This window comes from Puma concolor, chromosome E3 (genome assembly GCF_028749965.1).
Source record: "Puma concolor isolate L17-30 chromosome E3, mPumCon1.1.hap2, whole genome shotgun sequence".
Lineage (NCBI taxonomy): Eukaryota > Metazoa > Chordata > Mammalia > Carnivora > Felidae > Puma > Puma concolor.
The window spans coordinates 3,775,094-3,800,688 of NC_141682.1; the positions used below are offsets into that span (position 1 = coordinate 3,775,094).

The window sequence follows — 25,595 nt, forward strand, 5'->3', positions numbered from 1 at the left end:
ATAGGGACGTTCACAGACCACAAATGTGTGCGTCTTCCAGTCATCTGCCGTTTCCGTGGTGGGTGAAGCCGGTGCTGTCACGTGGCCCCGCAGGCTGGAGTCGGCGTTCACCTGGCCCTCCCCAGGGCTGCTGTCTCTCCGTCTGTCCCTCACTCCGAGTGGCAGGACTCCTCCCAACCAGGACTTGCAGGCGTGTCCTGTGAAATGTGCTCAGGAAGTGCTCCCTGGTCCCCGCGTCCACTGGGGACATGGTGGCAGGACTGGGACACGTGGGAGGGTTGACGGGGCTCGGCCTCTTCAGGCCGCAGAGGGCAAGACCCAGCGAGAGGAAAGGCCGAACGGCAACACGAGCCAACACGGTCTCTCGGGATCTGACTCAGCCAACTGTTTTCAGGAAGCTTCTCAGACAGCCCCAGGCGGGCGTGACTCACCCTTCCCTGCGTCCCCAGCCAGCTGTGGTCTGTGCCATAAACTCGGGGATCACAGGCTGCTTGCTTTACTCTCCCCTGTGTTGTAAGCACTGTGCTCCGGACAGGCCGAGGGGCAGCGTGGGTAAGCTTGCACACGTTCCTGAGCCTGTCTGTGCCTCAGTTCCCCCATCCCTCAAATGGGAATAGCACTCACCCTCGTTAGCGTTGAGTGAGTTGTGCGTGAAGAACTTAGGACAGCGCCTGCCATGTAGTAAACACCCGACGAATGTCAGCTCGAACGCGTGGCTGTTCGGTATTTCATCATGTCTCCTGGACCAGAGGGTGTCTTCCAGTCACCCAAGCCATCCCCCAGCACCAGCATCTACCTGGTGCTCGCCAGCGGGAGGCGCATCATTGCTCTCCTCTGCCCTGGTCGGGGGAGCAGAGGTCTCGTGCTGACAAGACAGGGAGAAGAATCAGGAAAGGCAGGTTGGAGTCAGGCTATACGGTGTTCCTAAAGTACATTCAGAAGTCGGCATTGTGACCCCGAGGTCCTGGGGGTCACTAACGGTCACAAAAGTCCAGGTAAGGAGAGGGTCGCGTTTAAATGCTTTGAGCATCCCAACCGCGGCAAAGCGGACGAACGGCCAGGCGATGCCTCGTCTCCCCTTCGTGCAGAAAAACACCACATTCGAGCCTCTTCCGTCGGAATGGCCTTCAGCTGAACGGTAACAAATGTTGTCTGGGCAACCCGTCACCTGGATATCATTACAGCTAGCGCACCAACTTGCAGGTGCTGTGGGGAAGATGAGAAAACAGTTCCTAAAGGTCCGGCTTGGTGTTGAAAGGAGAGAAAGGGAAACGGCTTTCTGCAGGCCTGGCTCCCAGAGACCTTGAATCAATGCTCACGCTCGGGTGGCGCGGCCCTCCGACTACAGAGCCTCCTCGGCAGCCCGCGCTCTTGTAATCTGTAGCAAAACGTGTTCTTGCATTTCCAAAAAAGATTAACGGCACGAAACACCACCGGGCGCCTACAGGGAAAAACGCTTGCTTATTTGCGTAAATATTTTACCATGGAGAGCTTTTAGCATTTAGAGCCTGCCTTCGGGGGATGCGGCGAGAGCCACCCTGGGCACGGCCACCCTCCCTCGCTTGCTCCGCGCTCCCTTAAATGCCATGAAGCCAACGTGACGCATGTGCTCTTTAAACCCACGGGGTCTGCCCCCCCCCCCCCACCAGGCACCCCGGCGCCCTCCCCCACCTCCACCTGCCGACCGAGGGCCTAACATTTACCTTCAGCTTAGTACAGAAGGGTGTGCGAGGGCTCTGCTGAGAAGAGCGCCAGTGAGCATAATCCATGTTTGCAAATACATAGTTTTGATCCACGGCTGCATTTGTCTGCCCCCAGCCCTCACGGATAAGCCGTAAAACCAACAAGCCACACGGCCTCTGGGCAGGGTGCCTCCCGGGGCCCAGGGATGTGTCACTGAGCAGGCGACTCTCAGACTGGTCCCTTTCGCTTGCCCGGGAAGCCTGTGACCACCAGCCACGTGACACGCAAGTCCCGCAGGGGGCTCCGGGTGTCAGCCTGCAGTCCCCCGTCCGAGCGAGGCGGCTGAGATTCCCCCTGGAGGCTCCCAGCGACAGCAGCATCTTAGAACCTCCTCTTGCGTCTCGCGCAGCTGATGCTTCTAGAACTTGTCTGGAGCGTGAGGCACACGCCCTCTTCTGATTGTGATTTTCTAGATGCACGTTGTTTTCTCCACCTTCTGGGCATAATCAGAGACCTCCCAGGCGTCTCTCACGCTGCGGTTTTCATCTTAGCCTTGGATCAGTGTGGCTCGTACTTGGCCTTGCCCCTCTGGATGCCTGTATTCTTTTTCACCCAGCACTTTAAAAATCAGACTTTGCTCGGGCCGCGTTTCACTCCTGCCACTGATCGGGCTCCTCTGTTCTTTTCCTCACACCCACTGCAGCCTTCTGCCCTTGCACGGTGACACTCAACACACTGATGTTTCTGACCTCGCTGCAGCTGTAATTACAGAACAAGCCTTTCCCACCGAAAGCTCTCATCCCGCAGCACTCTAGCTCGTTATTCTCCGCAAACGCAAGAACGGATGCTCAGCCGCTTCCTCTCGCCGTTTCTGCACAGAAGCCTCTCTTCTAGTGTCCCTTGAGTCTAGGACGTTTTCAGGACACTTCAGCGTAAGACACAGGTGTCAGTCTTCAGTTCACTAGGCCACAGAACGGGGACGAGAGGGCATGAGCCCAGTTTCAGGACGAATAACGGGAAAAGACGGATGTAACCCGCGGGCTGGGGGTTTTCCCCAGTGGCTCTGGGTAGGAGCTGGGTCCCAGACAGACAGACCAGCCCACGTGTCCTGCAGTTGCACACAGGTGGCAACGCTGTGCCTTGCGGTTCGCACGCGATGAGCCAGAGTCGTCGCCATGGCGGTGGGAAGGGGGGCATCGTCGCCTCCGTGCTTCAGCGGCAGAGGAGCCCAGGGTGGTCCCGCCACGGACACACCCCGTCCCAGTCAGTCCTGGTAGCGCCTCCAGCGGCCGGCCCACACGGGGGAATATTACGCAGCCACTAAAGCTTGAGTTTCTGAAGGGAAAAAAAGAAATGAGGCTTTCGGGATGTGGCGAGGAGACACAAATAAAAAGCCTGTATTTGGAGAAAAATCAGTTCTGTTTCAAGTCCCTATGCATAGAAGGATGATGGCCAGAAGCAGTCCCTGAGATCAGTGACCTCTGGGCGGCAGGGTCGCCTTGTCGCAGATGCCTTGGGCGTGGTCGGCCCTCAGAGCCCAGGCTCTCCCACCCGCGGCCAGCCAGCAGCCCAGGCCTTAGCTGCCGGGGGCCCCGCCGGGCTGCACCCTCTGCCCTGGGGCCAGGCCTCTGAGGGACTTGCCCGCCAGCAGCCCTCAGCCCGTGACCGCTGGGAGTCGGGGGGACCACGCAGCAGCCCTCTCCACGCCTCCCATTAGGCAGAGCCTTGGGGACCCGCAAGGCGACTGCCTCCTCATGCTTGCCGTCCGCTCCCCGTGTTTCCTGGGCTCGCCTCCCGAAAAAGCTCTTCGCTCCAGGCCAGGCTGGAGCCGACCGGGCCTCTCAGGACTCAAGCCGCGGCACCCCTGGAATAGACAGTGTCTTGTGTGCGCAGAGCCCCCAGGCGTCCCTCTGGCATCTGCCCTGCTTAGCCAGCTCTGTGCCCACCGCCGCCCGTGGAACGTGACATCCGGAGAGTCCTGGTCCTCGTGTCACCTGCCGACCATCCCGTCGCACGCTCTACCCATCCTCGGGGCTCCGCCTGCAGCCGGGCCGGGGCGGCTCCCGGTGGGTTGTCGCACTCCCCCCGGACCTCGCGGCCGCTCTGACCCCGGGCCCTGCTGCCAGGGACTTGAGGCACCGCCCTGACCTCGTTCCCAATGCAGGCACCTCAGGGCTTTTGCACACAACCCCGGTTCTTCTGGCTGCTTTCTGAAACAACTCTTCCTCTCTGGAGGAGCCGTGGCCTTGGAAGTCTCTGCCTCTCTCCTCTGCTGGCATCACCTCCCCCCTGCCCGGGCACGGGGGTCAGCCTCTCGCTGTCCAGAACGCCTTGCGGTTTCCCCCGGTCCCTCACAGTCACCTTGCAGGTGACCAGATTGTCACAGTCACCTTGCAGGTGACATGTAGAGTGACCAGATTGTTTTCCATTCGTCTCCGTTTTCTTCCAGTCACCAGAATTATACCATTTTAGAGCAGGGAGCTAGGAGAAACAGCAGGGCCTCCCGGGCAGAATGTGGCTCTAACGCTGAAGGCCCAGCTCCGTCCTCTGCTCCTGTGCCCCCTCCCTGCCCCCGGGGGTAACACTGACTGCTGTGATGTGACACGTGTCCTGTGCCTGAAATACACTGGCCCTAGTAAGTGGGGGCTAATTGTTTTCTTTATTCATAGTGTAGGGGCGAAGACTTCTCCCTTCTTCCCTTCTGGGTTCTACAGCTGGTCCAAGGATTAAATTGACACAAGAAAGATGAACAGGAGGGGCCCCTGGGAGGCTCCATCAGTTGAGCATCTGACTTCGACTTGGGTCATGATCTCACAGTTTGTGAGTTCAAGCCCCACGTCGGGCTCTGTGCGGACAGCTTAGAGCCTGGAGCCTGCCTCGGATTCTATGTCTCCCTCTCTCTCTCTCTCTCTCTCTGCGCCACCCCTGCTTGTGCTCTGTCTCTGTCTGTCTCAAAATTATCAAATAAAACATTAAAAAATTCTTTAAAAAGACAGATGAAACAGAGAAAAATTTAATTTTATATGTGTATGAGCCCCAAAGATCAGAGGCTCAAATGTGACCAAAGCGGCGGTTTTTAATGCCTTTGAGACAAAGAAACAATAAATTTGTGAAGAATTGACAAGACCACAGGGTTTGGGCTTGAGCTAGTAATTAGTGAAGAAGTAACAAGAATTATTCATGCAGCCATCTAGGCCCTAGACTGCCCGCGTCCGGGATAAGGGGCCTCTCTTCCTCCTGCTGTGGGGAGGGCACCTTCCCCGTGGGAGACTTCTTTCCTGCTCTCAGGGGGAGAGAGGAGGGTCACAGTGTCCTTCCCGCACTGGCTATTCCTGGGTAACTTTAACCCAAAGTAATCAGTATGCGGAAACGGCATCTTGGGGGTGACCTGTGCTGCTCTGCTCCAGCGGCTGAAAATGAGGAGCCGGGAGTCGTGTTGGGGTTCAAGCCTGGCTCAGGACCTCCGGACATCCGAGATGTCACGTGCAGAGTGAAGGCCGCTGCCGCGGCTGAGGGCAGCCTTGGGCTCCGGGCCGCCTCGGGAGTCTCCCAAGACGTGTGCGCCCGTGGCCAGTTGTCTGCCCGCTCTGGATACGGACGCTGGGAGAGCGTGTGCGAGGGGGTCATGTCCACCCCTTACTCTCTCAGGTGCAGGCCTGTGTTCTCACGCCGTCAACACAAAAGCTGTCCAGCTCATCCTACACAGAAATCCAGTGTGTACCTGGACAGGGCCCAAGCCTGCTTGTAATGCAGAGTTACTTTCTGTTTCTTCGAGGAAGGCTGGTGGCTCTTCATCACCAGCAGGGATATTGGAGGTTTTGAAAACATCATGTCTGATCGTGTTCTTATGCGTAATGTCTGTGGCTGCCAGAGTGGCCTCTGTGCTTCACTGTCGAGCTCAGTTTGTCTTTGGAAGATACCCTTCTTCCCTTAGTTTCTCTCTCTAGTTTAGGAATACGCGTACGTTAATGACATCGGTCAGGTGCTTTTTGTGCTGGGTGCACGCTCTCCTCCAGTGGTCAGGTGGAAAGAAGGGGTCGTCACCAAGGCCCCTGGCTGACCCCGGTCTCGTGCGAGGTTCACATCAGCCTCTGTACACGGAGCGTGTCCCCGCGCGGGCAGCACTGCCTTGGAACGGCGCCTGGTTTCCTCCCGAGCTTTGATCTAGCCCGCGTGCCGCTTTAAATTTGCTGTTCACCCGTAGTTCCGCTGCAAATCCCGACAAGATAAAAACGAGAACGCGACTCATAAAAGCCAGAGGGGGACATACCGAGGTTAGAGGTGCGGTAAGAGCCTTGATTTACATAACTTTCATAGCAGTGGGTGAGGGTCAAGACCAGAAGAGAAACAAAAGCGGTACCGTAACTAAAAGACGTCGCGTGGCCCACAGGCCAGAGGGGAAGGTGTGCTGACCTCACCACCGTCCGTGGGGTCCGTGAGTCTAGGAAGAGCCAGGGACTGACCTTGTGGAAATCGTGACCGTCAGGCATGCGTATTAGAAGAACCACAAACAGACGAGAAACCCTTGGAAGGACCAGACCTCTGACAGAGCACATGCCAACCACAGAGGTGCCACCGAGGAAGGCCGGGTGCGAGCCCGGATGTGCCCTGCACTACTGCGTGCGCTCTCGTTAGCAAGGCAGGGCTCGTGTCTCCGTGCTCTCAGATTCTCACCGGAAAGACACACGAGGAGCCAGCAGAGGGGACCTGCCAGCTGGGGCCTGGGTGGGAGGTGACTGTCTCGAAAGTGCTTCCTTGCACTCCTGTGTTATTCGCGAGCCGTGTTGAGTATAATACAACCCGAAGAGTAATGACAAAATGTTTCAATATAACATTTTAATGCCTTCGTTTAAAAAAAAAAAAAAAAAAAAAAGGCAGCTTAACGCTCGGAGTTTTCCTAGATGAATGTTAATTCCAAGACAAGAGGACGAGTTCCAGCCACAAGGCAGCAAGCCAGAGACGCAGGCCCTAGATGCACAGTCCCGGCCCAGGAAGCAGGGGCCGTTGGATGACGGAGGGGCCACGCTCGGTGCCTACTCTGTGCCCGGCTCAGTATGCAGCATGCACCAAAGGGCAACCTGGACAGCACCCACCCACCCCCGCCCCGCCCCACGTCGCCTAACAGACTGAGATCCAGAGGGGGTACCGTACTGGTTCGCATTCGCACAGCACAGACTTCCCAGGGCCTGGACCACAGCCCAGGCAGGTGCGCTCCCAGAGCACGTGCTCGTCACGCCGCGGCACGCCGTTTTCCCTTGGAGACACGCTCATGTGTTGCCGGCGCTCGGGATGCGCGGTCTCGAGTAGCCAGGATTTGGCAAGGGGACGCTCTCCCTTTGCTGGAAGGTTGGGGTGGAGCTTTTCTATTCACAGGAACAGTACGTGACTCAGTGGAAAGCGTGGGCTGAGTCAGACAGACTCAGGGCTCCAGTCCCACCCCCTCTGGTCACTTGCTGTGTGACCTCAGGCGGACCACTTACCCCGTCTGAGCTGTACTGCTTCGTGACCCAGCGAGCGTACGAAGGCTACCTGTTGTGGCCGTCGCGAGGGCTCGGAGGGGCAAGGCTGCCAGGAGGTCAGCAGGAGAGCCCCATGAGGGGGCTGCAGTGACCATGGTGCCCTCACCCTCGGGATACTAGGTGCCTAGGAGACTCAAAAGGACAGGGACCAGGCTCCCATGGCACCCAAACCCCAGGCTCCCCACCTACACCGTGTGAGGGAGAGAAAGGGGGGGCAGGGCACGGACAAGGGGGGCTCGGCCCCTCTGGGTTGTCGGTCACTGAATGGGAAAGGACAGGCGTCTAGCAGAACACACTGGCCAGAGCCCGGAGGCCACCGGGGCAGCTGGGGACAGCTGGTTGTCACGGCGAGGAAAAGGAGCCATCGGAGGCAGAGCCGCAGCCGTGACAGCCAGTCAGGGGCCCGAGTTCCAGGCCCTGCAGATACCAGGCCTGTGAATGGCAGGGGGAAGAGGGCAGGGGGGGTGCTGTCCCCCAGTGTGTGTGCTGACGATTGTGGCCAGCCGTGGTCAGGGGCCTCATGTTAGGGGCATCTCTGGCTGATCACACGGAGTTGTCCCCCCCCCCCAACATGTGGCTGCCCGACAGTGTCTCCTTGTGTGGTTTCACAGAAGACCGAGTGCAGGAACCGGGAAGATGCCGGTAAGCTCGGTCTCCAGTGGAGCCAAAGAAGGTGCCAGAAGGAAGACAAAGGCGGAAGGGTGTCTCTCGCGGAGAGACGGGCAGTCTTGTGCTAGTACCGCGGCCTTGTCGCTGGCGGCCGCGCCACCCCCGGGAGGCCAGGGAAGGCAGGGCTGGCGGGCACAGGGTTCGGCTCTGCTGGCTGCCCGCCCCCCCTCCCCCCCCCACTGCCAGGAGGGCATTGCCCTGTGGATGCCACCACGCCCCACCCGCCAGTTCTGGTTTTCGCCGGTGCAGACGGACGCGCAGCCGTCGGTGCCCGAGAGAAGGCGGGGCGTGCCGGGTCCCCAGCCGGGTCCGACAGGTGGCCTCTTCAGACGTGTGGAGGCAGTCCCGGCGCAGCCTGGTTGGGAGGTGTGATCATTAATAACATCAGATCGACCACAATCCCTTGATAACCGGGAACTTTAGGAGACGTTCAGAGGCGCTGAAGCCCGGAGAGTTCTGTGCGGTGGAGCCCCTAGCCCAGGGGTGGGGTGCTGGCACTTGCTGGGGCGGGAGGCACAGAGGAGGGGCGGGCGGCAGGGAGGGTGACGAGTCACTGATGTGAGAAGGGCGCCTTTGAAAGACCTTTCTAGGAGGCACGGCCCTTGGCCCTGCGAGGGGAGGGGCGGGTGGCGGAGGGCAGAAGGGGGAAGAGAGTCATGGGGCCCAGCGCTCAGAGGCTCCATGTGTCACCACATCTACCTGTCAGATGCTGGCCGAGGAGGAAGGAAGCAGGAGAGACGAAGCGGGGTGGTGGTGGGGTGGCGGGAAAGCGGGGTCCCCGCGAGCCTGCGTGACTGACGGGTGGCCCTCCTGCCCCACCCGCAGGCTACCAGATCGCCTACCGCCTGGCCAGCAGCAGCCCCAACACGTTCACCACGGTGGAGGTGGGCGCCACGGTGAGGCAGTTCACGGCCACGGAGCTGGCCCCAGAGTCGGCCTACATCTTTCGGCTGTCGGCCAAGACGAGGCAGGGCTGGGGGGAGCCGCTGGAGGCCACCGTCATCACCACTGAGAAGAGAGGTAAGACCTGAGACCCGAATCTGCTGTCCTGGTGCCACAGCGGGGAGAGACGGCCCCGCGTGGGAGCCGGGGACTTGCTGGGTCCACGGCGTCCTGGGTCAGGCCCTGGGTGGCTCCAGGACCCATGCATTTATCAAGCACCCGCTGAGCCGCACCTGTAGCCGGACACATTACCATAGGGTGCCTGCACGGCCTGACATTTACCAGAGAGGCACGGATGTCCCGGCTTTAACGAGAGAGACGTGGCTCAGAGAGGTTGTGTCACTGGCCCAGGGCTGCACTGAGTCCCCCTGTTTAAGGGCAGCTCCCTGAAGGCAGGCGCTTGGTCTCTGATGTTCAAAACCACGTGCCCAGTCGAGCAGGTGCTCGGTAAGCACGCTTCCTGCCCAGCACTCCTAGGGAGATCTGTCTGGACGGGCGCCTCCGTTCCAAGCACCGTCTTGGTTTGTCCTCACCAAGCCTGGGGGCAAGAGCGCTGCAAGCCCCAATTCTGTGGAAGAGGAAGTTGGGCCCAGACGGATCCAGTGGTTTGCGTGGACACGGCTCTTCCCACAGAAATCCACTGCGGGCTCCCATCTCACCGAGGCCCTGCCCTCGAGCCTCGCTCTGGAATCTGCCTCAGCAGCCTCCTCCCCGGGGGCCACCGCTCCGGGCCTCTGACCCTGGCAGCTCTGGCTGCAGGTTCGAAGGCTGAACCCTCCCCCCGTCTGTGAGTCCCGTGACCCCAAACCCTGAGCCTCAGTTCCCCAAAGATGACGAGGCCCACCCCAGAGCAGCTGCAGCCTCCCCGAGATGCTCGCCCCCTCCTCCCACGAGCATCTCTGCTATTAACTGGAGGACAGAAATCCCAGGGTCACAGAGCGCCCTCCAGAGCATGAAGCAGGTGGAGGAGACGGCCACGCACATGTGGGCCCCGCCGTCAGCCCAAAACGCGGTCCATCCGATGGCCCCCAGCACGGGGCCCTGGGACAGAGGACGGGCCCCGGGAGAACCCCTCCTACAGCTGCGGCCAAGGTCCGCAGGCTCGTCCCGTCAGGGACGCGGTCCGGCCAGCGCTCTCAGTGCCAGGGAAGCAACCCCGGGCCCTGAGGGCCACTCCCAAAGCCTCTCGCCTTCCTCAGAATCCGTGCAGCCCTGTAGGGAAATCCAGCACTTTCTAAGGCACGGGGAAAGACACAGGTTTGCTAAAGGTCTGATGTGACTTAAATCCAAGTGGAGGCATTAACACGGGTGCCCTTCACGAGGCACCCTGGTCTGGTTCACAGCGGAGCTGCTGGGGCTGGGAGACGTGTGCCCACACCACAGCTGCGCCCCAACCCCCGCACCACGTGCCTAGGGCTCACACCCCAGCTCGCACCCCGACCCCCCCCACCAGCTGCCTCACCCACACCCCAGCTCGTGCCCTGCCCCCTGCTCCACCTGCCTGGGGCCCACACCCCAGCTTGCACCCCGAACCCCCGCACCACCTGCCTCACCTGCACCCCAGCCTGTGCCCCGTCCCCCCGCACCACCTGCCTCACCCGCACCCCAGCCCATGCCCCGACCCCCCCGCACCACCTGCCTCACCCGCACCCCAGCCCGTGCCCCAACCCCCCCTCACCACCTACCTGGGGTCCACACCCCAGCCCATGCCCTGACCCCCAGCACCATCTGCCTCACCCACACCTCAGCCCGCACCCCGACCCCCCCCTCACCACCTGCCTGGGGTCCACACCCCAGCCCATGCCCTGACCCCCAGCACCATCTGCCTCACCCACACCTCAGCCCGCACCCCGACCCCCCCCTCACCACCTGCCTGGGGTCCACACCCCAGCTCCTACCCCAACCCCCCGCACCACCTGCCTGGGGTCCACGGAGCTCAGCGGATTTCCTCCAGGGCCCACAGGCCCTCCGTGCTCTAGGCTCAGAGAGAGGGGGCCCAGCAAAGCTTTGCCCAGGGGAGCTGTGCTCAAGGGGCAAGGGGGTATGAGGAAGCAGGCAGCCCCAGCTCCAGCCCTGCGAGAGGACTGCTGACCGGGTAAGACGGAAGCGCTCCTCCAGACCGTCGCCACAGGGCCCGCAGTCAGTCGCTGCTTTATTACCCACCACGCACTCTCCTCCGAATCAATAATCTTCATGATAAACCATTAAACAATTATTCCTCCCTGTGTGGAGTCGCCCTGTTGGAATCGATGGGCGAGGAGGCGCGGGACGGTAACGATCCACACTCCGAAGCGGGGTCCTGGCCCCGTGCACCCTGCGTTCCCTGTCGCCGCTGCGCAGGGCGGCAGTGACCGGCCCCGGGGATGCTGAGCTGGACGCCGCCGTGTGTCAGGCTCGGGTCGGCCTCCGCACGACAGACGCACTGAGCCCGAGATCAGAGGGGCCTGGAGGTGCTCGCAAGAGCCCAGGTGTCATTCGGAGGTGGTCGTGTGGGGGGCACGTGTGGGCTCACCTCTCTCTGTCTCTGCGCTGACAGTGCCGCGTTCCGGGAGCAAGCCGGGGTCTCCAGCCACGTGCGGGAATCATCTCCACGTTGTCTGATCCCGTGGGGAGCCGAGTCCCCAGGCTTGTGCTCCCGCGGAGCCCTCCTGGAGAAGCGCCCTCTCACCGCCCCTGCTCTGTTCTCTTTGGGTTGCAGAGCGGCCGGCGCCCCCCAGAGAGCTCCTGGTGCCCCAGGCAGAAGTGACGGCTCGCAGCCTCCGGCTCCAGTGGGTCCCGGGCAGCGACGGGGCCTCCCCCATCCGCTATTTCACCGTGCAGGTGCGAGAGCTGCCGGGGGGAGAGTGGCACACGTACTCCTCGTCCATCAGCCACGAGGCCACGGCCTGTGCTGTCGAAAGGTACCCAGAGCCGGGAGGGCCCTCCCCGGGGAACGGGCGCCTGCTCTCGTCTCTGCTCCTAGCGCACGCTCCCTCCGCCGGGGACCAGGATTCCGCGTCCTGGAGCCCACTCGGGCCTCCCCGGGTCTGGCCTTCTACGCACGCCCTGCGCAGGTGTGGTTTGCAAGCCCAGGCCCCGGGGACGGAAGAGGCACAGATGACGGGGACGTGAGCCCGGAAGCGTGGGCCCCGCGCCTTACCCCCTAAGACGCAGGTGTGGAGGAGGGGAGGCGCAGGGAAGGGGTGTTGCGGGCTGGAAGAGTCGCACCTTCTCTTTGTGCTCCCTCTCGTAGTCAGCAAGGCAGGCGGCTCCCACCCCTGTCAACCGTTCGCGATGGCTGATCAGGGGCGTGGGAGGAGCGTCCCCGCTGCACGATGAGAACCCCGCATGTATCCAGTTATCAGTGAGCCACCAGGCAAGGGGGGCAAGGGAGCAGCACCGACCACCACAGCTCAGCTCTTGGCTCCCATGGCCTCGCTTAGGACCCTTCTCCCATTCCCACCCCTCTCTACAGTGTGAGGGACGAGGGCTCCCCCCTCTACGGTGGGGTCAAGGACACCCGTCTCTATGGCGAGGGACGAGGGCTCCCCCTCTATGGCGGGGGAGGAAGGCTCCGTAACCGTCTAGGGGAGGGTTCTCAAAAGTGACCTCAGGCCCCACGTCCCCATGGTGGGCCCGGGCTGCACTGCTCACACCGCCCTGCAGAAGCCCCAGGATATCGGGGGGCAGGCCTGTCCAGGGAGCTGGCCCGACATCTTCCTTGTGCTCCTTCTGTGGCGCTGGCCACGGTCACTTTCCATGAAGCTCACATCTGGCCACGAGGGGGCCGCTGAGGAACACGTCCCACGGGCTCCCAGGGTTCCAGGAGCCCGGCCAGCCCCTCTCGGGAGGGCAGAGGAGGGCCAGATGCTATTTCCCAGGCTGGCCGTCATTCAGACCCAACACCGCGTCCTCGGCGCCCCCGCACCCCGGTTCTGGGCACCGTCCTGGGAGATTTTGCACGTTTCTCATCAGACCCGCACGGTGGACCGGTGGGGGGAGACCGCCGTCCCCATTCTATGCGTGAGAGCCGGGGTCTGAAGAGTCGTTCTTGCCTGCGGCCCCAGCATCTGCCATGGCGTCCTGACCCGCCCCTTCTGCCAGGCCGCGGGGCTCAGCTCCCGCCCTTGGCCGAACCCAAGCGGAGGGAAAGCAGCCAGGGTGGGGGCTCCTGCGGCAGTCTCAACCCTCACCCCCCCCCCACCCCGGAGGGACAGTGCAGGCTGCGGGGCGCCGTGGGGGCTGGAGCGTGGCTCCGTCACCGCCTCCAGCAGGTGGCAACAGCAAGGCCTAGAGAGAAGGGTTTGGGGAGCGAGCACATGACCGAGGTGGCGTGAGATGCGCACGTGGGCGTGGTCAGCACTGGGGTGTCGCAGGAAAGCAGAGACTGAGGCCTCAGTTGTCCAGGTGCAGGTGCCACGCGGGCGGTCTTGGGCAGCTCCTCAGAGCTCCCCTTTCGTGCTATTGTGTGGCTGCGAGTGGCACGCGGGTCCCGGCAGCGCTGGGCCCGGACAGTGGTGGGGAGCGTGTGTCCTCCCCGCACATCCATGAGCTGCCCCGAGCAGGTGGCACGGGTCTCCCAGCATCTCTGTCGTGGCCCCCAGATGTAATGTCCCCTTTACAGACGGCCTTCAGGGCGGGTTGCAGTCTGAGAAGGAGGGCAGCTCGTCAGCTTACAGCTCCAGCTGCCGGGGACCCAAATGATATTCGTGGCCCAGTGACAACCCCCCCCCCGTCACATGATGCAGGCAGCACCAGATCAGTCCGGAAGGGAGGATGAACAGCCCCCAGCACCAGGGGTGTGTCCAGTGGGGCCCGAGGCACGGCCTGGCCCCCCACGGAAGGGTCGGCGGTGGCTCAGACGTGCGCGTTGGCGAGCTGGTGTCCAGAAAACTAGATACGGTTACAGCTGTGATTACACTTTTCATCATAGGAAGAGCAGGTGGGTGTGGCATCCGTGTGGTGCTCACCTCTGGGACCTCGTCTGGAGGCTTCAGACCGTCAGGGCTCCCGCGGGGTCTTCCTCGCCGCGGTCACTATCAAAGCCGCTGTCGTTGCCACTGTCGTCCCCACGCCAGACGGCATTCTGTCCTTCTCGGGGCTCCGCACGGTGTCCATCGCAGGCCCGCAGGCGTCCAGACCACACTTGGCAGATGAGGAAGCAGAGGCGGAGACACAAGCTGCGCTTCTCCGCATGAGAGAGAGAGGCCCTCGGGGCCCTTCAGCTCTGGTGCCAGCTGGGTCTGTAGCTCCAAGCTCACGGCCGCAGACTGTCCCACTAATGCACGAGGGCCTGCGGTCACCCAGACGCCGAGCCCGCAAAGTCCACCGAGCCCGGCAGCGCCGGGGCCTTGGGAAGGTCCGCCGCACAGGCTCGCTGGGCCTCGTTGCCTCATGTGTGAAAGACAGAGACAGAGGGATGACCTCGCTGTTCCTTTCAGCTCTGCGACCCCGAGATTTGCCTCCATTAGTCCCCAGCAGTCCCACTCCGTCCCCCACTTCTGCCAGCACCCCACTTACCCTTGGAGCAACAGCCCCAGGACCCGAGAGGCGCAGCTCTCAGCCCCTCGGAGGACAGCATCCTAGCTGCCCCCCTCCCAGGGCCCTGAGTCCCCCCGAGGGTCGGGAGGGCGCGGCCGAGCCAGCCCAGCTTGCTTCGTAAACTCCACTGTGCTGCGCTGGTGCTCGGCTTAATTAGAATGTGCTTGCGGATAAAAACGACCCCACCTCCATGTGTGACCATCCCGGAGAAAGGGGGAAGGTAAAATCCACCGGCCTTTCCTGTCAGGGAATCTCCTGAAATCAAACAGACCAATGGTGTGCACGGGACTTCGTGTTGGAGAGGAGGGGGCCCGTGTTTCCGGACAGTTGGACTTGCCGTGGGAGAAGCGGTCATCAGCCCCCAAAAGGGCCCCCTCCACCCGTCAGCAGAAACAAGCCACCGGCCCCCTTCCCGAGAGAGCAGTGCTCTGTGCGGCCCCGTGGCACGTGTTCTCGTAGCTACATTTTCCTTCCTTTTTTTACATTCTTTTGACATGTTACTTGTGCCGATCGCATGAAATCCGCTAATGACCAGAAGACCTGAAAGTCTCAACAAAAGTTCTAAGCAAAAAGTTTAACCGTCTGCATCGAGGGGCCGTCCCCACATGTAGAGGACGTGGCTCTGGAGCAGGAGGGGTGGCGCTGGGCTGAGGGACATACCGAGGCAGCGTCGGTCCCTGGTGGGTGACTGCCGCCCACAGAAATGCAGTTCCGTCCAGGAGGAGAAGGTCCACGGGACACACGGACATTCTGGATGTCACTAGGGTGTGATGGTGGCAACGTGAGCTCAGGCGATGGCTGCGTATCCAGTGATAATGCGTTCTGCCATCCCTCTGCACATCCCCACGGGGACACCGTGGACCCAGCCCAAACTACCGCGACCAGAGGGGATTAGGGTGTGAAGCACCAGGGATTCCGCTAAAGTCAGTGCGCTGGCCTCATGTCCACTGCGTTCTTGGTCTGCTCGTCCTCGTCGTCCTCCTCCTCCTCTTTGCCCTCCTCTTCCTCCTCCTCCTCCTTCTGTGTGATCTTTAAAACTAAAGCCATGTGAGAAGTCAGGTAAATTTGGCCAAGGATATTATCCAGGGGTTCGATATTCCTTGCTCTCTGTGATGCAAATCATGAGTTCTTAATAGGTGTTTTCAGTACCTTACAGGTAGTATTAAGTACAGAGAGGCAGTGGTAGGTGACGTCTAAACTCCTCAGGACTCGTGCTTCATTATTACAACCGAAATGGATGAATGAATCTCGGGAGCTCCTTCTGTGTGTGAGACGCTGCCTCTAGGTCGGCGGGAGGAACCCGGACTGTAAGCCGCGTCCCCCCGCCCCCACCCAAGCGCTTAAATATAACACGCCGAGTAAACGTAAGCTCTGCATACGGTGACAAGGGGCATTTCCAGAGCATCTCCCGCGTGCCGGACGCCGCGCTGATGGTTACACGCGTTCAACCCTCCCAGGGCGCTTTGGAGATAACTATTTCATTCCCATCCATTCATTCATCCACTCATAGACGTTCACCGAGCGCCTCCCAGGTGCCACGCCTTGTTCTTGGTGCTGGGGGCACAGCAGTAAATGAGGCCAACTCGGTCCTTGTCCCCACGGAGTCCTGAAGGTGGAGGAGGCAGACGGTGGTCAAGGAAGAAACGGCTAATGACAGATCACGGCGGGGGAGATGAGGAGACAGATGGGCACTGAGCACGGTGGGACGGGCTCTTCCTAGGGCCACGTATGCTGGTACCAGAGGGCGGTGATGATAAGGAGAACAGCCTGTATTTGGTGAGCACGCACCGGGTGCCAGAGTCTCTTCCACGTGCTTCTCCTGAGTGTGATCCACACGCCCACCTCACGACCTGGGCGCCCCTGTGGCATGTCACCCTGCCCCAGGTTACAACGGGTTAGAGTGCACGCAGTTTGGCTCCAGAGTGCACGCTCCTGGCAGCTGGCCCTCCACCGCCCTCTAGTCCAAGAAGGAGAAGCTAATCCAAACACGGGGGCCTCCGGTGAGTGAGGCAGGAAACAGGAGAAAAGCTCACGGTTGTCACCAGAATTCAATGAAATAGCTCCTAGGAAGCTAAGAACAGATGGGAAGTTACTTGTTTATTTTAACTTAATAGAGGAGATCTCCCCCAGAATCCAGGAGCAAAGATCATTCTTAAGGGTGGCACTTTAGAAGCACCCCCGGGATTGGGGCGCCAGGGTGCCTCAGTCGGTTAAGCATCCCATTCTGGCTCCGGTCATGATCTCGCGTTCATGGGTTCAGTCCCCGCGTCGGGCTCTGTGCCGACAGCCCAGAGCCTGGAGCCTGCTTCTCCCTCTCTGTCTCCCTCTCTCTCTGCCCCTCCCCTGCCCAGTTTCTACCTCTGTCTCTCAAAGAAATAAAACAAAACCTTAAAATTAAAGGAGCACCCCCAGGACAGCCGGGGCCACAGCAGGGTCGCCTGCCACTTTTCCAGCTGTGGAACCAGGGTGCAGAGAGGCCGGGAGACAGGCCTGCAGTCGCAGACCAGCCACAGCGGGGCGAGGCCCCGTCTCGGCGGGGCTTGAAGGAAGAGTGTCCTGTGCCGGCCGACAGAAGCAGTGTCATCCCGTCCCACCATCTTCAGCGGGAGAGCAACGTGAAAACAGGGCTAGAGGAAGACTCTTCTGACCGTGGGTCCAACAGTAGTTACCTCGCAGAAAAAGCAGAATCCTTCCTCTAGGCATCATTACCCAGACCCCACTCGCGAGCCGGACGGAAGTGGGGGCCGCTGTTGGCTGACGCAGGGGGTGTGGGGACCCCGGTCTCCGAGAGGGCCCCTCGGAGCCTCCCAGGCTCCACGGGGCTTGGTTTGAAGCCCACAGGTTTCTAGGCTGGCCCGGGAGGGAGGACAGTGGACCGGCTCAGAGGCGGTGAGGGCTTTGCCTGCTAGTAGCGGAGGAAGTGGGCCACACCTCCCCTCCTGAGGGACGGGAGGGGCAGAGCCCGGGGTCACGCTACTCTCCTGGTCTGGGAGACGGACACCAGGGCGTCCACAGGAGCAGTCCAGCCGAGGACCAGACGAAGACAGTGTCCTCTGCACAGAAGTTTGTCCTGAGTCCTAGTCTTGGGCGACGTACGGAGCTCAGCACACCAGCCCCGTCAGCACGGAACTGCTCGATGTGGGGGAAGGAAAGGAGGAAAGGACGGTGGTGGTCCAGAGGTGGCAGCCAGCAGTGTGCCGTAAATCCTTGCCGGGGACTGGGAGGGGACGTTTCCCCGCCTTGGACAGTTGGCATTATCTCGGTCTTAGGTACAGTGGACGGGGTGGCCTCATGACAAGGTCTTCCTCCAGCCCTGGCCGGGCCATTTACAGCCCTCTGGCAGCGGGCAAGGGACTTAACAGGACTGGGCCTCTATTTACCCATCCTTGAAACGGGAATCACCACGAATGCGCCCCACAGGGCTGCCGTGCAGTTAACCGGGGCGAAGCTGGTGCCGCGTCCGGCTGCATAAACAGGGATGAGGGGCGGGGAGGGGGGGCCCGGCCAGCGCCGACCTGCTCAAAAGAACACGTACAGGTGAGCAAGGATGTGGTTAGGCGGAGCGGTTTCACGCTCTGAATGGTGTGAGGGATGTGGTAATTAGCTCCTCCTGAAGAATTCCGAGTCCCTCAGAGAGCACTGGTTTCCTCTGCAGGAGAGGGTCTAATTATAGGAGGAGGTGGTTCCCCCCCCTCCCCCGCCGGAGGAGCCCAAAGCAAAACCGCCTTCCCGGCCAGGGAGTTCCGGGCTCCCCTCCTGTCTGGAAATCCCTCCCAGACAGACAGAGCTGGCGGTCTGAGGGCCCCTCCCCGGGCAGGACTGACTCCCTGGTCCCCGGCGCGTCTTGCTCCAGCTGCCCGCTCACTCCGGCCGGAGCCCCGGGGCAGGGGGCAGAGGGGAAGGGCTCAGGACTCAGCCTTTTTCCGTGTTTCAGGCTGAGGCCCTTCACCTCCTACAAGCTGCGCCTGAAAGCCACCAATGACATCGGGGACAGTGACTTCAGTGCGGAGACGGACGCCGTTACCACGCTGCAAGACGGTGAGCCGGCCGGGCCCCCGGCGGGTGCGGACGCTGGCCCCTTCCCGGCTGCCACCTTTGGGCACCAAGACACGGGCTTGCAGAGAGAGGCCCCGCTTTCATCTGGAGCCAGGAAGGGGTCACCCGCGGGAGGGAGGGCGGTGGCGCGAGCAGTAGAATTCAGTCGGCGACACGCGGCTCCCAGCTCTCCGTACAGCCTGTGGCCGTGAAGCCGACTTCAAGGGCTTCCAGATGGAACGGGGGTTTCTTTGATTGGCTTCCAAACCTCTTCGACCCACCAGCAACCCAGAAATTGAATAATTTATGGAGTCATTAAAAATAAATGTCGCAGGGCGGCTGGGTTTTCGGAGGTGTCCCCATGTTTTTCTCATCCACAAACCGCTCCCCAGTCTTGCCATTTGGCAAAAGCACGCCGGTAAGCCATGGCGGATGGGGGCGAGGTCCCCTAAAAGCTCCAGGCGGTCTTGACCCGCTCCCTCCCACCTCGGAGGAGCGGGGCTGAAGAGCTGGTGTGATTTTGTGTGCGGATCCCGCCGGGCCCGGGCCAGAGCCACGACATCGGTGTAGGTCCCGCCGGGGGCGCCGCCCCCGCGGTCAGGCCCGCTTTCAGTGCTGCAGCCCTCGTCCCAGGCCGCAAGCCTGAGCCCTCCGCTCGCCCAGCAGCAGCGCTGGGTTCCTTCCCAGAGTTTCTGTCTTCCTCTTTTATAGCCTGGGAGCCTAGCTTCACTGGCATGCGGCCTCGGTGCCCTGGAGGACCGGCAGAGGCGTTCCGGGACCCTTCCGGAAGCACGCCCAGGGGGCCCACAGCCTGAACAGGCCCCTCAAAAAGCTGGTCATCTCTCTGGCTCCTATTTTAATCTTACGTTTAACACAACTCAGGTGCTATTTGAGACAAAGCATTAATTCTTGGCAAAAAGAAGCAAATAGAGCAAGCTGATTTTGTAGGGAGTCTCAGGAAACTGCAAGCCAGTGAGCAGGACCCCGCGGCCTCCCTTACGGGGCTCAGTCAGAACTGGCCTGTTCTGGAAAGAAAAAAACATTCAGGGGCCTCTTCCAGGCTCCCGAAGGCCTGTCTCAATCCTTTGATATTTAAATCATTTCTTTTGAGGCACCTGTCCTGTTGTCCTCCTCTTCTGAGAGTCGGGGTTTTCTCTTTGCAGTTGGTTCGCATTGTGTTTGCACTGTATTGTCTCCAGAACCGCAGATCTGCTGAGACTCTCAGACTCGAGGGCTTGGGAGCCCTGGGCCAGGGGCGGGGGTTTTCAACGTGTGGATGGTTTGCTGAGAAACGTTTTCTTACTCTGGTGGTTGGGCTGTTGAGCCCCCCTCCCCCCCGAAATTGTAATCGGGTGTGATCCAGAAAGCTGGATGAGGGTCACCACCGACTTAAGACAGACCAGCAAGAGGCCAGAGAGCAGGGTGGAGAGAGCTCCCCAGAAGGCAGGATGGGGGGCTGGAGGTGTGGCTGATGTCCCAGGGGCGGGGTGCCCCGGCAGGTACAGAGCAGGCTCACAGAGCAGGTGACCCGGGGACCAAGATTTGGCTAGTCACGTGGGACGGGGTGGGGAGAACAGCCTAAATCATTCCAGTCAGTGACCATTCGTGAACACTTAACGCACGGCCTCAGGATCTCACAGCTGTGGACATGGCGGACAGCTGCAGGGTTTTAGTTCTCAGCGTGTAGGGCCACGTCCACGTGTAGACAACCCTCAGCCACTAGCAGTCACACCCCTCCGTGACAGTCACATTCGCGCGTGAGCACGGGAGCACTCTGGCCTGGCCCGATCTTTTGTCCTGTTCAGAGCCACTCTGACCTACGCACCTCAAAAAATTGATGGCTCTCCCCAAGGGAGGTGGTGTGGACCCCTGAGAAGATGTGGAACCGGCAGGAAGGCTCCCCGAGCAGGGTTCCCAGGGAAGAGAGCCTCACGCACCCTGCGTCTCTGTGTGGGTCCGCCTGGGGGGTAAGGGCAGGGCACTGTCCGGTCCCTTCTTTCCCGTTTGCAGTTGGGCGGGGAAGGGCATCCACAGGGAAGGGAGGGAGGTGGGGCTGCTGGCTGGCCCGCTTCCCAAGCCCCGGCCAGGCCCCGGCCCTGCGTCCTCACCAGCACCAGGAGAGGGCTGGCTCCGGGACGGTGGCCAAGTACAGCCCGGACCAGCTAACCCTGGCTTTCTTCTTTCTTGGATTCCAGTTCCAGGAGAGCCTCCCAGTTCCGTCTCGGTGACACCGCACACGACCTCCTCCGTTCTGATCCAGTGGCAGGTAAGGGCCAGGGAATCACAGGGTATTTCCTACGCCACTGTCGGAGGCCAGGCCCCTCGTCAGGGTCGCCGGTCAGAGGAAACAGCCTGGTTGGCGTGCAGATGGGGCCGCAGTGCACGGGGCTCCCTGATGGCCACGCGTGTGGGAATGAGCTTGAACGCAGCTCACCGGGGAGGGCCAGCAGGACGGCAGGGCTGGTGCCCAGCGTCAGGGCGGAATGTTCCAGGCATCTGGAGAAGGGTGGCCCAGCGAGGCCTCCATGGCACGTACAGAACTGGGTGGCGTCCTACAGGGCAGTGAAACCACAGCCTGTGGAGGTGTCTTTTCTACAAGAATCATTTGCAACCGGACAAGATACCCGCGGGAGTCCTCCCTACTCCCAGGTCTGAATCTTCAGTGAGCAGTGAGTCAAATGAAGGCACGCTATCCTACATAATCAAATAATCTTGGGCTGCTAAACAGCGCTGTATTAGGACATAGAAAGGACACTGTGCCCTCTCTATGCCAAATTGGAAAATTTCGGTGCTTTTGCTAACAATACCATGCATCGAGAACAAAAATAACAGAGGGGCAGAAGTGCCGAGGAACCGACCAGGTCTGAGGGAGAGGGCTCACCAGGCAGGGGGTCGGGTTCACGAGCCGGGCTGGAGCCGGGCCGGGCAGGGGCCCAGGGCAGTGGTGAGCACATCGTGGGGGCTCTGGCCAACGAGGAGGTTCCTGAGGCCAGAATGGGGCAGCTGTCCTGAGGAGGGGGAGGGCAGTGCCTGGAGCCGGGGGTCGTGGGGTCGGGAGGTGGGGCCCGGTGCCCTGGTCTGTGTTCGTGGCCGCAGTGAGGTGAGGTCTGCCTCCGACCGGTGGGCCGCAGAGGGGGTCTGTGCGGTGTGGGCTTCTTCCTTGAGGGGACCGTCCGGGAGAGTGCCGGCAGGAGGAGAGGGGCCGGTGTGAGGGTCTGGAGGTGGAGGCACCCAGGTGACGCCGGAACCGAGAGGAGGCCATGGTCTGGGTGTGGCCCTGGAGAGAGAGAGGCCGTGCCTTGCTGGGGGCAGAGGCTGGCGCGAAGGGAGGGCTGGAAGGGATTCCTTTGGAAAGGGTGGAGATGAAGGGCAGGGGTGGGGAGGGAGAGGGGAAATGCAGAGGTGACCTTTGGGGAACCTGTCCTAAGTGGACGGCCTCCAGCAGCCGGGACGGGGCACGCTGGAGCCCAGTAAGGAGCAAGAGGGAGAGAAGCACCGAGTCGGGAGGCCCCGGAACACCAGGGTCGGGGGTGGGCGCCAGCCGCGAGGGGGCTTCCCGAACTCTCGAGTGGTGGCTCCTGACCGCCTAAGGTTCCCTCTGCCTCCCCACATGCGGCCACTCGGCACCACCCACGTGCACGTTGGCCACGACTGAGGAGTACAGCCGGGAGACCCATGCAGGCGGAACTTGGCAAGCCTCTCTCCCCGGACGAGAGCCGGACTTCCATAGCCCGGGTTCCAGTAAGCACGCGGTAGTCTCCAGGGATTGACAGAGTGGCTGTGGGCCCTTCTTCACTCTCTGCTGCTAAGTGACACCTCCCAGGGGTGAGGGAACCCTTAAAGGTGATCAGGAGATAGTTCCAGACGTCATCCGGTGAAAGTGGAAATTGGCCGCTGTGGCATTCTGTAGTTTCCGGCCTCACCAGAGGGCCTGCCTCTGGGAAGCTGCTTCCCTGGACCACATCACGGAGCCCCGGCTAAGTGACAAAGGACTCTGGTCTGCAGACCCCAGTTCGCGGGGGGACCACCGTGACCCCGACAGGCGTCTCTGGCTCCAAAGGTGACCTCCGAGGTCTCTGACGCGAGCCCCGTTAGGTGTCCACACGTCTGGCTGCAGCAGGGCCTTTGGTGGGTGGGGGGGAGACGTTCAGAATGGCAACGCAAGGTCCCGGGAGCTTCTGTGTCCCACTCTCCACTAACTCAGTCAGCCAAAAGATCGGTCTTGTCTACTGTGCTAAATTCTACCAGAAAATGAGCTTGCTCTTTGTAGATGCGCTATTTGGCTTGCCAGGCGCTAGGTGGGCTCCTTTACGATCGAGGCTGTGCTGAGGCTTGGGGTGCACCCTCACCTCCACACAGCGGCTGTTGGCCCCCCGTCCTGCCCCCCACCCCACCCCCGAGCGCGCGGGGCTCCGCGCCCCTCGGTTGCGGTTGGACGGCTCCGTGGATGGTGGATAGCTGCACCAAAGGAACTTGGCATGTGTGGCCATCGGCTGTCCCTGTTCAGAGCCCAGTAGAACAAACTAATTGCCAGGAGCCCAGAGCAGGAGGTGGTCAATACGATGTATTGTAGAAATAAATGCCTGTCAACTGCCAGGCAATTGAAGTATAATTAAAATTATGAGTAATTTACTAAATTAGAGCGAAGAGAACAAAGAGACTCCGTTTAAATATAGATTTGCATTCCAAATGAAACGTTTCACCTGTAAACCCTTTTCTTCCCCCAGTAATTTGTTTAAAAATGCGAACGCCGCCTGTAATTTCAAGGCTGCTGACCCACTTGAGTGGCCCCTGTGTCGAATCTGTCAGGTTTCATTTTTCCTGGTAGGATAATCGATCTCTGCCTTTCATGGGGTCCAGTGCTGTTTGAAATCTAAGGATTTGAGCGTCTATTCTAGACAGCGATGGTATTGTGTCCACACCGAGTGCAGCTCATAATAGACACGCTTCTGAATGAGTCGCAGCACTCAGGCTGGCTGTTCTGAAACTTCCGGGGGCTCCTGCAGTCTGTCACTCAAATGCGGTTGGCTTTGTGTGGCCGCAGACTTCTCTAAGTGGAGGTCGAGGCCATTTTTGAGCAGAAAAACACCCTCTTAGGCCATAGATCATATCGTGCACGTTGGACTCAACACAGGGTGAACTCGGTGCCGGAACAGGCGCCTTCCTAAGAGGACGGTGAGCCCGCCTGGACAGCGGGCAGTGGGGCCTCCTCAGGACGTATCTTGGCTTTGTTCCTTTTCTCCATCACCTGCAGAGGACCGGTTCCTGCATAGGGTGCTGAGCACTCAGGGGTGGACAAGACCCAGTCAAGACCTCGAGGACCTTCTGTTTACCGGGCTGAGCCCTATGACGCATCCGTGGGAAGACGTGGAGGGGGGCAATCGGCCCTCGTCGGGGGGCCGGGAGGGGGCTTCTGGCTGTGTCTTGCAGGATGAACGCTCCCTGGCCCTGGCCCCCACCCCAGGTAGAAGGCAGAGGAATGGGCATCCGGGCGTCTCGCACAGACAGAGCAGAGGCTCAGGGGTGTGACAGCCACCGGGACTCAGCACCAGGCTTCAAAGGGAGGCGTGTGGGAACCAGGTTTTCTAGGGCCTCCTGGGCCCAAGCGTCTCCCAGACAGGCGGCCAGTCCAGGGTGAAACTAACCATCGATGGGGTCATCTGGGACGTCAGCAAACCCCGCTCGCTCCCACAGGCACGGAGCGAGCACCTGCTGTGACCAGAGCCTGCCACAGGTGCAGCGGGGAAATAGAAAGGAAAAGACGCAGACGTGGCCTTGCCTCCAGTCCGCATGGAATTGCAAACTACAGGCATGGTGTGGTCAGGGCCGAGGGCTGGAAAAGCAGGTCTGTGGCTGAAAGGGAACCTTCTGGCCAGAGTCACAGGAGGCTCTACACAGTCTTGCCAGGCTTCCACCTGCTAGGGATATGGGACTGAGCCTGGGAGGTTGAGCACCTGGCCCAGGCCCACACTGCTAGGAGCCAAGACTCCATTCCAGAGCCTGAACTCAGCCCATGGCTTCTGGAACTTTCTGTGTGTCGCATGGAGCTGCCCTACAGATGCCTCCCAGGACATCCAGAGTCGTAGAGGCCTCTTTCACAAATGACAGATGGGTTTACTCCAGACTCCTGGAATAGAAAATGTGGTTAAACCCATTTCAGCATCCCGTGTGGCAGACCCCGGAGTCTCCATGGAGCCTGCCCTTTGTGGGGCCAGGACCTGTTGCAGCCTTAAGGAGGCCACCCTCCGGGCTGCACGGTCACCTGTCCCCTCCCCAAGCCCAGATGGCTCCTGCAGGGAGGGCCGCGCCAGGGCATTTCGGGAGCAGCCGCCATTGAGTCTGTTGCCACACGTGGGTCCTGCCCGGTCACGGGTAGCGGCTGTGCCTGTGGGACGTGGGCTTGGCTCCCTCTCCTCGCACCTGGAGACCACCCTCTCCTCCTCGGCTAGAAATGCTCGTGTGCCCAGGATGAGTGGCCTCGGCCCTTCCTCTCCTCCCTCCAGCCCGGGATGTGTGTGGACACAGATGCCGTGGGCGGGGTATTTGCTGCCTGTTGGAGAACCCCATTTGGGCCCCAGGGAGGACACTTATTTTCCCGAACTCCCAACTTCCTGCTCGTTGATAATTGTGGCAAGTGAAAGCCAGTCTCCCTAAACCCCGGCTTCTCTCTCCATGAAAAGCGAATTACCCTCAAGCAATTGTGCCTCTGGCCTGTGCACCTGCACAGTCAGGTCCTGGGGCCTTTGCAGCCTTCCTGCAGAGGTCAGAGGTCAGATTACCCCTGCAGCTGTCAGCTGTCACTGTCACACTGAGGCTTTGAGGGAGGCAGCCTGCATGTGAATTAACGCGAGCTTTTCTCGTGTTCAAAAACATCCTGAATATACCGGGCACGCCGTGTCCCTCTGGTACAGGCCTGCGTGTATGCCGTGGCTGGCTACATCATTATGAGTTACGTGAGCTATGCCGTTGGAGAGTCTGGACAACAGGATACTGCATCTTCCAAATCTGCCTGGTTTCTTTGGGTTGTGGGTAGCAAGGGTTGAAATAGAACAGGATTATCAGAGCATCCGAATCCCTCTGGTCCCTGGGTTCAGACAGTAAGAATTGCATTGAGAGAGTTCGGGGGCAAGGATGTGCTAATGTCCTGTGGCTGCCGCAACATGTTACTCCACCCCGCATGCTTCGAATGACAGAAACGAATTCTCACACGGTTCTGAAGACCAGAGG

General features: G+C 60.7%; 1 protein-coding gene across 2 annotated transcripts in view; it reads left to right on the top strand.

Annotated features, from left to right (window-relative positions):
* The window catches only part of SDK1 (sidekick cell adhesion molecule 1), an 888,233-nt gene that overhangs the window by 795,432 nt on the left and 67,206 nt on the right, over positions 1-25,595 (top strand). For both annotated transcript variants that reach the window (XM_086692476.1, XM_086692475.1), the window contains exons 29-32: positions 8,697-8,891; positions 11,512-11,713; positions 18,268-18,371; positions 20,564-20,634. In XM_086692476.1, coding sequence (XP_086548602.1) covers positions 8,697-8,891; positions 11,512-11,713; positions 18,268-18,371; positions 20,564-20,634 — 572 coding nt within the window. The remainder of the gene's footprint in view (positions 1-8,696; positions 8,892-11,511; positions 11,714-18,267; positions 18,372-20,563; positions 20,635-25,595) is intronic.